The sequence below is a fragment of the Physella acuta genome, unplaced genomic scaffold (genome assembly GCF_028476545.2).
Source record: "Physella acuta isolate Inbredline_101_S28 unplaced genomic scaffold, ASM2847654v3 ptg000159l, whole genome shotgun sequence".
NCBI classification, from domain to species: Eukaryota; Metazoa; Mollusca; class Gastropoda; family Physidae; genus Physella; species Physella acuta.
Genome location: NW_026731678.1, coordinates 1 through 12484, shown reverse-complemented (window position 1 = coordinate 12484; position 12484 = coordinate 1). Strand labels below are relative to the sequence as shown.

The 12484-nt window shown below is 37.5% G+C and overlaps 1 protein-coding gene across 1 annotated transcript; it reads right to left on the bottom strand.

Annotated features, from left to right (window-relative positions):
- Positions 1-2945: 2945 nt before the first annotated feature.
- Positions 2946-9727, bottom strand: LOC131935783 (zinc metalloproteinase nas-13-like). The gene is made up of 13 exons (XM_059292430.1): positions 9639-9727; positions 9407-9476; positions 8896-9099; positions 8296-8431; positions 7676-7813; positions 7131-7250; positions 6794-6913; positions 4859-4978; positions 4125-4244; positions 3907-4020; positions 3299-3421; positions 3054-3173; positions 2946-3004 (listed from the first exon to the last, which is right to left on the bottom strand). Exons 1-13 carry the CDS (start codon positions 9725-9727, stop codon positions 2946-2948), a joined length of 1533 nt encoding a protein of 510 aa, XP_059148413.1.
- Between the last annotated feature and the right edge of the window lie 2757 nt (positions 9728-12484).

The window sequence follows — 12484 nt, the reverse complement described above, 5'->3', positions numbered from 1 at the left end:
CCCCCCCCCCCCCACCCCCCCTGTACAATGACTGTCTGGGCCAGTAGTCCACTCATCTCTAGCTGTGATATCTTGTGACTTTCCCATGTGTAATTTCCTGTCAGCCATCTTGTAATCTGATGCTTAAACTTTGACCCCTGCTACACAGGGAGGACTGAACAGCTTTAAAGTTTCAGTGTTTGTGTACAGGTCTACCATTTTTATTGAAGCTCTGGTTGAGTTAGCTTTTTTGTCACTATAAAATAACTATGTGAATCTTGACAGTAACTTGACTTAATAATTTGGGTGCTCTAAGTATACATATATGGCAAAACTTGAAATTCTTAATGTCAGTGGTTTTAAAGGAATAAAGATTGTAATAAATGCTTTTGTATAGAAAAAAATTATATTTAATCCGTATTATGTACTGAGCTAAACAAATGGTATACCACTTGATTTGATGTCATTAATTAACAGCTTAAAACTTAAATTAGCTGTGACCACAACATAACTTAAATAATTAACTTTTACACCTGTTATTGTACCTTATTTTTTTCTACTTATTGCATCAATAGTATGCAGGCTTGTTCTTGTATGTAATCTCCCCGAGTAATAATTGTATGGTTATATAATGTCAGTTTAGGTTTGCCAATAAAAAAATATGGAGCACTGAGCCTTGTTGCACTAGTCTGGTGGAGCAAATATCAACAAATAAAAAACTTTTTTTGTGAAGGATGTTGAGCACGCCAGTCAAGTTGTTAAATACTGGGTAGGTCAGCGGTAGATGAACTGTTAGTTGAAGATTGTTTGAACTACTGTAGGCAGCCTTTATGTTACTACCATGCCTTTAAAGGTAACAAGGTTTCTGTATCTGCCATAAAAAAAACGCTTGCTCAAACTAAACAAAGAATTGCCTTGTTTAAAGATTCTCATTTCCTGTGCTAGGATGTAGTTACCAACACAATGTCTAGCCTTCATCACCAGCAACAAGGGCTTTGATAGCTGTTGGAAAATATTTTCCCAAACATAAGCAACTGACACCGCTGTATTATGTAAACCTATTTTTACTGCAACAATTACTCTCAGCTGTGGCCAGTTTGTCATGCAGTACAAAAACTTTTAGTTGTGAGCAGAAGAAAAAAAACACTTGCTCTTGTATGAGCTAGTGTTGAGCACAGGTGTATGCTGGGAAATTAACCACCTACTTAAGGTTTACCACCAGTACTTGTAGAAATTGTTCATGATTTATACTTTGATTTCATGGAAAGGATAAAAAAACAATCCTCAAGCCTAATGTTTGACTACAAAATAGCACTTTTTAGTGGTTTTTAGACGATGAACAAAAATTATTTGAATTATATTGGACAATATTAGATTGTTATAACTATTGTTATGTTGTGGTATTTGGATAGACCAATTTGTCACAATATAACCAAAACTAAACAAGGTCAGACAGGGAACAAATCCTTTTTTGTTTTGACTATTTTTTGTGTAACAAATATGATGATTAAAATTGTCCTTCAGAAATATGACATGTAATACAAGCATTTAATAAAGAAATAGAGAACTATGAGTTATTTTTTATACTTGATTTTCTTCATTTAAAAATATTTTAAAAAGCAAATATTGATGATTTGATTTTCCCTGTCACTGGCTGTCACTGTCACCACTTCCAAAAATAGGGGTGTTGCGTGGCCACTAGGGCCGGTTGAGAGTGTTAAGGAAGTTATATGAGAAAACATTTTACATCTAACAATCAAAGAGATTTTTCAGACACTGGTATAAAAAAATAGCCCAACAAAGCTTGTAACTCATTTGATTTATTTTAACATGTAACAAAATTATTCAAAAACTTATCATAGCTGATGGAGAAAGTGAGCATACAGCAAGTGAACTAAATGCTAATGAGGTTAGTACTGAGATGGGCTTATTGTGATCATGAAGAAGTCAAAGTCCGTTTTAGTCAGCTGTCTTAAGTAAGGCGTTGATCATTTTTATGGCATTCAAAACAATTGCAATACATGAGACTTTTTATGCCCAAATAAAATGGTAAGAGTTCCTCTCAAGTCATAGTAAAATCTGTAGGGGTTACAAGAAACTATTTACACATTGTTTTAATGGTTACTGACAAGTATTTTGTTATGAGTCAAGTTCAAATCTTTAGCAGATTCTTACATTAGTTGATGTGTATGTGTGTGAGGTGTCACTGAAGTTGAATCAGGTTTCTTGGGGTCAATAAAGTCTGAGGTATCACTGTCCAAGTTTTGGGGTCAGTCAATATTTTAGGGGTCAGTTAAAAGTTTAGACATCACAGCTATCACAGGCCAGAGCACAGTTGCGTTTCATCCAGGCTGAATTAAATTTACAATCCCCTCTGGCCTGCCAAAGGCCGCAGGGTTTGTCTCCCCACTTGTTGATGCAGGTTGCTATCGGAACACCAAATATATTCTAATCATTTCTTTTTCAAATTCATTTATGTAAAGAAAAAAACAGCAAGTTAAAATACAGAAAACAAAAGGGTTGACTAGAGATGTAATTAACATGGATAAACATGCAGAAAATAGATAATTAATTAAAATCACCAAAACAAGAATTAATTAGTGCTGTAAATAAATAAGTAAAAAACACAGAAAAAAGCTTCACACAGATGCACCAACCTGGCTTTTTTAGTACTGGAGCTGATGTAGTCCTAGCTGTTGTTGGTGGCTGTGGCATGGTGGGTGGTGGTGACGCGATGGTTGATGGTGACACACTCACTTGTTGATTGTGTGTTCCAGTGGTGACCAATGTTACATTTTTTGTTTCATTATTTGACTCTGATGTTGCAGTAGATGTTACTGCTGTAGTGTGCATTACACTAGCATTCTTCACGGTGTCTGCAGTATTTATCACTGTGTATGTAGAATTAATAAGTGTGCCTAAATGAAAATGAATTTATAAAACTGGTATTAAGTGCATGACATGTATCAACTAACAAGTGACATATCAATGACAGTAAACACAACTACAGCAGCTAAAGAAAGTTCTGAAAAGAAGAGAGAAAGTGATCAGCTGGTACATACCATTTAAAGTACTGTTGGAGCAAGCACTGCAAGATTGCTGGCAGTGTTTTTCCATCCAGTTTCTATTGATCTCACACTGGCTAGTGTTGGCCCAGTTCTCACATTCTGTATCTGACCAAATATTTTTACAGTCTGAGGAAAACAGAGGGCATTGGGTGAAGAATAACATAATATATTTCATCTCCATATAGCATCTTAAGGGGATAGGCTACTGCTTTACCATACATCCAGGATTTAAGACTGGGATAAGAACCTACCATCAGTACAGTTCATGCAAGATTTTTTGCAGTTTTTCCTCATCCAATGTTTGTTTATTTTACATTCACCATTGAGTGCCCAGGTTTCACATTCAGTCTCATTTTTCCATTTATTTTTACATTCTGGAGGGATAAAATTAAAAAGTAATAAATACTAAAATTTTATTTCAATCAGAATATTTTTAAAAATAAGTTAAAAAGTTAAGGGTAGGGTTATAAATTATATAATATAATTGATTTCATATATTTTTCTAAATTATTCTTTTTAGTATGTTATTTATGATCATTATGATACAATGTTAATGTAATGTATTCATATTTTAATTATTTTTATATTATTATTATGATGGTGTAGTAATGTGTTATAATGTTGTAATTGTAACATAAATCATCATTACATACATACATTAATTATAATTGTAATAATGTAATATATAAATATAATTAATTTATAATTACTATCTACTTTACTGGATTTTCAATAGCATTAATCTAATTTTATTATCAATGATATTTTTCTAGTTTGTATATGTTTTAAAAGTCTGAAATTACTATAACTAATACAATAATAGTTAATCAATAGGTCAGAACACTTAATTTGGATTTACCTGCATTTTCATCCCACCTTTCGACAAATAGACTCTCAGAATTTTCTTCGTATTCTGTGGGACACACACAGTGGCATAGTTTTATTTTGTGGCCAGGATTTTTGCAATTTGTGGCTGTAAAGCAGAATTTAAACCTATACGAGCTGTACGTTTTCTGAAAACTTTAGAACTATGTTATTCCAAGTTTCATGGAATGATCGTCTAAAAATAAAACTTACAATCAAAACATTTCTTGCAAGATTTTCGGCAATTTTCAGTCATCCACTTCGGGTTTTTTCTGCATTCGCCGTTTCTTGCCCAGTCTTCACATTCATTGTTATTGTGGTAATTTGTGCATTCTGTAAACAGTAAAGTAATACCTACTTATGGTAGATGAAGTAGAATACACCTGGTTTTTTATCTCACTTATTTTTTCCCATTTTCGCTGGTTGGGCTCACTGATGCGATCTAGTTTAGCAAGAGTTTCTTTCAGGCATCTCTTCATCTTAAAACCAAACATTTTTTTTTTAAGTTGCACCCCTGGAGAAAAAATATCTGACAGAACCCCTGAATCTCAGAAAACGAATTTGGATACGTTACACATTATGTAAGCAGCTTTCGTTTCATGTAAGAGTATTTAAAAAGTTAAATGGGAAATAATAAGATACACAGGGTAGTGGGAAAAGTTTACACCTACCGTCATGATGTAGGAATAAAGTATACCATCAAAGTGAAAAAATGTAAACCAATACGAGATAGTGAGAAAACAAAACGAATACCATCGCGATACGAGATAGTGAGAAAACAAAACGAATACCATCGCGAGATATTGAGAAAAAAAACGAATACCATCGCGAGATAGTGAGAAAAAAAGTATACCATCGCGAGATAGTGAGAAAAAAATGTATACCATCGCGAGATAGTTAGAAACAAAATGTATACCATCGCGAGATAGTGAGAAAAAAATGTATACCATCGTGGCAACTGTTGCAGGATCTCTGGCAGTTGCTTCTCATCCATACCGAGTTGGCCGAACACTCGCCGTTTTTAGCCCACGTGTCACATTCTGTGTCGTTCCAGGAGTTCTTACAGTCTGGAAGTACACAACAGATACAGTAACACACACTCCAACACACTCTGTGTCATTCTATGAGTTCTTACAGTGTGAAAGTACACACAACATACAGTAACGCCCTGCTACACACACCTTGCATCACACATGCATCACATATAAGATACAGTAACACACACTGCAACACACGTCGTAGCACACAACAGTAACACCCTGCACACTGTGAAGACGCAAACATCATGCGTTAGCAGTTGGGGAAAGATTTAAGCGCCAGTTGGTTATAGAATAGTACAGTTGGTTAGTCGAGTGTTAGAAAGCAAGAGTCCCGACATAAACCTCCTAAATGAACCTACCTTCCCAATACAAACCTCCTACACAAACCTTTCTTTCTACAAACCTCCTACACGAACCTTTCTTTCTACAAACCTCCAACACGAACCTTTCTTTCTACAAACCTCCTACACGAACCTTTCTTTCTACAAACCTACACGAACCTTTCTTTCTACAAACCTCCTACACGAACCTTTCTTTCTACAAACCTACACGAACCTTTCTTTCTACAAACCTCCAACACGAACCTTTCTTTCTACAAACCTCCTACACGAACCTTTCTTTCTACAAACCTACACGAACCTTTCTTTCTACAAACCTTCTACACGAACCTTTCTTTCTACAAACCTCCTACACGAACCTTTCTTTCTACAAACCTCCAACACGAACCTTTCTTTCTACAAACCTACAACACGAACCTTTCTTTCTACAAACCTCCAACATGAACCTTTCTTTCTACAAACCTACACGAACCTTTCTTTCTACAAACCTCCTCCACGAACCTTTCTTTCTACAATCCGCCTACACGAACCTTTCTTTCTACAAACCTCCTACACGAACCTTTCTTTCTACAAACCTCCCACACGAACCTTTCTTTCTACAAACCTTCTCCACGAACCTTTCTTTCTACAACCTCCCTTTCTTTCTACAAACCTTCTACACGAACCTTTCTTTCTACAAACCTCCTACACGAACCTTTCTTTCTACAAACCTCCAACACGAACCTTTCTTTCTACAAACCTACACGAACCTTTCTTTCTACAATCCGCCTACACGAACTTTTCTTTCTACAAACCTTCTCCACGAACCTTTCTTTCTACAAACCTCCAACATGAACCTTTCTTTCTAAAAACCTCCTACCCGAACCTTTCTTTCTACAAACCTACAACACGAACCTTTCTTTCTACAAACCTCCTCCACGAACCTTTCTTTCTACAATCCGCCTACACGAACCTTTCTTTCTACAAACCTTCTCCACGAACCTTTCTTTCTACAAACCTCCAACATGAACCTTTCTTTCTAAAAACCTCCTACCCGAACCTTTCTTTCTACAAACCTTCTCCACGAACCTTTCTTTCTACAAACCTTCTCCACGAACCTTTCTTTCTACAAACCTCCAACATGAACCTTTCTTTCTACAAACCTTCTCCACGAACCTTTCTTTCTACAAACCTTCTCCACGAACCTTTCTTTCTACAAACCTCCAACATGAACCTTTCTTTCTACAAACCTACACGAACCTTTCTTTCTACAAACCTCCTCCACGAACCTTTCTTTCTACAAACCTTCTACACGAACCTTTCTTTCTACAAACCTTCTACACGAACCTTTCTTTCTACAAACCTTCTACACGAACCTTTCTTTCTACAAACCTTCTACACGAACCTTTCTTTCTACAAACCTTCTACACGAACCTTTCTTTCTACAAACCTTCTACACGAACCTTTCTTTCTACAAACCTTCTACACGAACCTTTCTTTCTACAAACCTTCTACAAAAACCTACCGTCCCAGCACAGGTTGCACGCCTTCTTACAGTTTTCCGCCATCCAGGTCTGATTAGTTTTACACTCTCCATTTTTAGCTCTACTCTCGCAGTCCGTGTCGTTCTGGAAGTTTTTGCAGTCTGTTGGTGGGGGAGGGGGGGGGGGGGGGTGGGGGGAGGGGGGTTAAGGTTTTAGTAATGTTGGTGGGGGGGGGGGGGGCTAGATTATTGTAATGTCATACAATGGTCACGAGTTTTATTTACCACCTTTATTTTTTTTTTATTAATTTATTTTAATTTAGCCTACAACTGACAAACACACGCACATAACCGACAAACACATGCACAGACACGTGACCTTGAGGACACCTCTTGCACGACTTCCGGCAATTTTCCTTCATCCAGACCGGATTCCGGTCACATTCTCCCCGCTTGGCCCACGGCTCACAGTCCGTGTCGTTCCAGATGTTTCGACACTCTGGGGAAAAGTAGGTCAGTTATTTTGGGCGATTTCTTTTGGTGATTTATTAATCGGTGCTTTTCAAAATTATTTAATCGCAGTTTTTTTTTTTTTTTTTTAATAAAATGGGCATTTTTGGGCTAGATGGTCGTCTAATAGTTTTCTGTCACTTATGTAGTCAGTGTGTTTTTCTGCTTTTCTCTTGTATTTGTGTGTGTATGTGTGTGTGTGTGTGTGTGTGTGTGCTGTGCTAATTAATTGTTTTTTATGTGTTTTATATTGTTTTTTCCCCAATATTTTCATATAAACAACGAAACTAAATTTATTTAGTGCATGAAAATGAACCGTCGGCCAGTCAGTGCTAACTAAACAACTCGTGAATAGATCTACTAGAATCCCCTACATCCACCCCTACATCCACCCCTCCCCACCCTAGCACCTACCCTCCACCGGCCTCCACCCCCCACCCTTGCCGAGGTGGAAGTTCTCCTGACTACAGTTGACCTGCAGGGGACACACACAGTGACAGGTTTTATTCAGGTAACCCGGCGTCTTGCAGGTGGGGTCAGGTGGACAGTTTTCTGAAATATACGCGCTAGGTAAGGGAAGTAATGTGGCTTATGTAAGGGAGGTAATGTGGCTTATGTAAGGGAGGTAATTTAGGTAGTGTGAGTATTGTGAGGTATATAAGGGAGATAATGTTAAAGTTGTATGGAGGTGATGAAGTCAAGTAAAACCGTGTTCCTGTATTATGTAGAGATAACTGTGTCGCATGATGTTTTATGACAAGTGCCGGGTACGTGTTACAACTGAGTGTGCTCAAATTTGAAATTAACGCAAGTAACCCACCATATGAGACCGAATGTCCTAGATATTACTGAAACTGTTTACTTTGTTACTGAAACTGTTTACTTTGTTACTGAAACTGTTTACTTTATTACTGAAAGGTTTGACTTTGTTACTGAAAAGGTTGACTTTGTTACTGAAATTGTTGGATTTGTTACTGAAACTGTTTACTTTGTTACTGAGACATTTGAGTTTGTTACAGAAAAAGTTGACTTACTGCCGCAATCGTACATCAGGTTGACGACCTTGATGTCTGAAAAGGCCAGCTTTCTGGTTCTCACAGCTCCTATCTCCTGCTCCCGGCTTTCGTCTAACGCTCGGATCGTCTGCTTCTTCTGGTCCCTAGAAAAAGCCTGGCGGGAAAACAGATTTTAATTTTGGTTCATGATTTTAAAAACATGAACTTTACCGACAGTTGATGGTTGACGGAGTACTGTTGTGCTTTCATGTTTGTATACAGTGTTTCTCTTGGAAAAAGGAAATTGAATTTTAAGAAATCTAAGAGAATGTAAATTTTAAAATTTGGTTACAAAAGCCAAACTGCCAACTGGATATGAGAAAAAAAAGCCTACTTATAATAATAACCTAAAGGCTAAAACCAACCAACTTGGCCACTGAACAGTACGCTCCTAAACACAAAACAAAAAAAAAATACTCCTACTTAAAATGTTTACACTTTTAATGTAAAATGAGGAATGCTTTTTTTTTTAAATTTTTATTGCAGGTTTTTTCTTCAAAGAAAACAACCCCAGACTATGTAATTGCTTACTTTAACCTCTTCCCGTTGAAAATATTTGAGTGGCCTCTGAAAGCTTACCGAGATCCCATAATGCATGACTGATGCATATTCATAAGGCACGCCGTACGTGTTGACCTCCTCTGATGAGTACTTCTCAAACCAGATCTGCATGTCCGCCACGACGTTGGAGAAGTTGATGCTGATGTACTCGTCTCGGTCAGGCAGCTGGTGCTCGTGGACCAGACCGATGGCGTGGCCCAGCTCGTGGAGGTACATCAAGCCCTGGGGGGGTGGGGACACATGTGACGGGGGGGGGGGACAACATATGACGGGGGGGGGGGGGCAGAAAGTCTGGTATAAGTGGGGGTGTAAGGGGGATAATGTGGGTGATGTAAGAGGGTGTGATGTGTGTGAAGCTATGTGTGTTTGTGTGTGTGTGTGGGGGGGGGGTTAAAGAAGCATATTGTTGGCGCTAAAATGGAGCTAATGTGGGTGATGTAAGTTTATCGTTATTAGACAGTGGTATAATACTACTCCCCATGCACACAAACACACACAGAGATACACACACACACACACAGGGCCTTACATTGCGACACCCAGGCGCCTCCAGGTTGAGAATCTGAGTTCCTCCCGTCATGCCTAGCTGTGACATACATCTAAAAATAAACACAGGAGACAATCAAGTAAGTTAGTATTACACTAAGGCTTATCTCCTCTTTAACAGGAAAGAGTGTCGCCATAGTTCGGTCTTTTACTGTTCAACATTGTAAATTGCTCAAACTCAAAACTCTGCAACTATGAATTCAGAAATGACCTACCCTACTCCATTTTGTATTTTAATTTTATTTTTGTCTGAAGCTGTGGCGTGACGGAACACTATGCAGGTGTCCGCCATCCATTCCTGCATGGCTTGCTTTATATGGAAGACTTCAGAGGCGGCTAGGTTACATCAAGTTAGGTTATAGGTTAGAGGCGGTTACATTACATCAAGTTAGTGTATAGGTTAGAGGAGGTTACATTACATCAAGTTAGTGTAAAGGTTAGAGGCGGTTACATCAAGTTAGTGTATAGGTTAGAGGAGGTTACATTACATCAAGTTAGTGTATAGGTTAGAGGAGGTTACATTACATCAAGTTAGTGTAAAGGTTAGAGGCGGTTACATTATATCAAGTTAGTGTATAGGTTAGAGGCAGTTACATCAAGTAAGTGTATAGGTTAGAGGCGGTTACATCAAGTTTGTGTATAGGTTAGAGGTGGTTACATTATATCAAGTTAGTGTATAGGTTAGAGGCGGTTACATCAAGTTAGTGTATAGGTTAGAGGAGGTTACATTACATCAAGTTTGTGTATAGGTTACAGGTGGTTACATTATATCAAGTTAGTGTATAGGTTAGAGGCGGTTACATCAAGTTTGTGTATAGGTTAGAGGCGGTTACATCAAGTTAGTGTATAGGTTAGAGGCGGTTACATTATATCAAGTTAGTGTATAGGTTAGAGGCGGTTACATTACATCAAGTTAGTGTAAAGGTTAGAGGCGGTTACATTACATCAAGTTAGTGTATAGGTTAGAGGAGGTTACATTACATCAAGTTAGTGTATAGGTTAGAGGCGGTTACATTACATCAAGTTTGTGTATAGGTTAGAGGCGGTTACATCAAGTTAGGGTATAGGTTAGAGGCGGTTACATTACATCAAGTTAGTGTATAGGTTAGAGGAGGTTACATTACATCAAGTTAGTGTATAGGTTAGAGGCGGTTACATTACATCAAGTTTGTGTATAGGTGAGGGGGTTACATCAAGTTAGTGTATAGGTTAGATGCGGTTACATTACATCAAGTTTGTGTATAGGTGAGGGGGTTACATCAAGTTAGTGTATAGGTTAGAGGCGGTTACATTAAGTTAGTGTATAGGTTAGAGGAGGTTACATTACATCAAGTTTGTGTATAGGTTACAGGTGGTTACATTACAACAAGTTAGTGTAAAGGTTAGAGGCGGTTACATCAAGTTAGTGTATAGGTTAGAGGCGGTTATATTACATCAAGTTAGTGTATAGGTTAGAGGCGGTTACATCAAGTTTGTGTATAGGTTAGAGGCGGTTACATCAAGTTTGTGTATAGGTTAGAGACGGTTACATTACATCAAGTTAGTGTATAGGTTAGAGGCGGTTACATCAAGTTTGTGTATAGGTTAGAGGCGGTTACATTACATCAAGTTAGTGTATAGGTTAGAGGAGGTTACATTACATCAAGTTAGTGTATAGGTTAGAGGCGGTTACATTATATCAAGTTAGTGTATAGGTTAGAGGCGGTTACATTACATCAAGTTAGTGTATAGGTTAGAGGAGGTTACATTACATCAAGTTAGTGTATAGGTTAGAGGCGGTTACATTATATCAAGTTAGTGTATAGGTTAGAGGAGGTTACATTACATCAAGTTAGTGTATAGGTTAGAGGCGGTTACATTATATCAAGTTAGTGTATAGGTTAGAGGCGGTTACATTACATCAAGTTAGTGTATAGGTTAGAGGAGGTTACATTATATCAAGTTAGTGTATAGGTTAGAGGTGGTTACATTACAAGTTAGTGTATAGGTTAGAGGCGGTTACATCAAGTTTGTGTATAGGTTAGAGGCGGTTACATCAAGTTAGTGTATAGGTTAGATGCGGTTACATTACATCAAGTTAGTGTATAGGTTAGAGGCGGTTACATTACATCAAGTTAGTGTATAGGTTAGAGGTGGTTACATTAAGTTTGTGTATAGGTTAGATGCGGTTACATTACATCAAGTTAGTGTATAGGTTAGAGGCGGTTACATTCAGGGTTCCTACACCAAAGTGAACTTGAAATTCCAGGAGAATTCCAGGAGTTTTCCAGGAGAAAAACCAAAATTCCAGGACATAATTTAACCTATTAAAAAGCAATAACGACTTAACCCCGCGCTGAATGGAAGGGAGTTTGACATTCCTTAATTAGGAAGTGGTCTTTATAAAATGCTATGTAGCATAGCATTTGTAATTTTTAAAAGTAACTGTTTCTAAACCATTTAGTTTAGTTAAAGTAGATTCAATTTTGCACCCCACCCCTCCCATTTATAAATTGTTATTCATAAAATTGCTATCTCCTCTCCCCCCCCCCCCCTTTGGAAAATGTGGTGGCACTTTTTTACCAGTCACTATCCTGTAACAATTTTTATCTTTGTACTACACAACTGAGGTAGAGAAAATTTGAATCAGTGTGTAGTCTTGTAGCAGTTTACTTTCTTAACTTTGACTGTGTATGATTCAATACTTCAGCATAAATTGATTAAAATGAGCTTTTTGTAAACACATTTTTTATCCCTTTTCATCAGCCCCCCCCCCCCCCGCGCCCCCCCCCCCCCTTATGCCAATGAGTAGTTAAATATATAAATGTGACACTTCTTAAACAACTAAATAACAGTTCTTCTTTATTATCCCCCCCCCCCCCAAAAAAAAAGAGTAAAATTTCACAACTTTAAAAATATTAGAAAACAATTTCAGCAATAAACTAATTTAAAATGTTAATCAATTATATGTTTGCACTTTTGTTTTCAATTCAATGATTACTGAAATAGTGTGAGTAAATTCACTTAGTAAAATAATTATAAATTAATTTAGATGTTTGCTACTGAGAAACTTATTTGACCT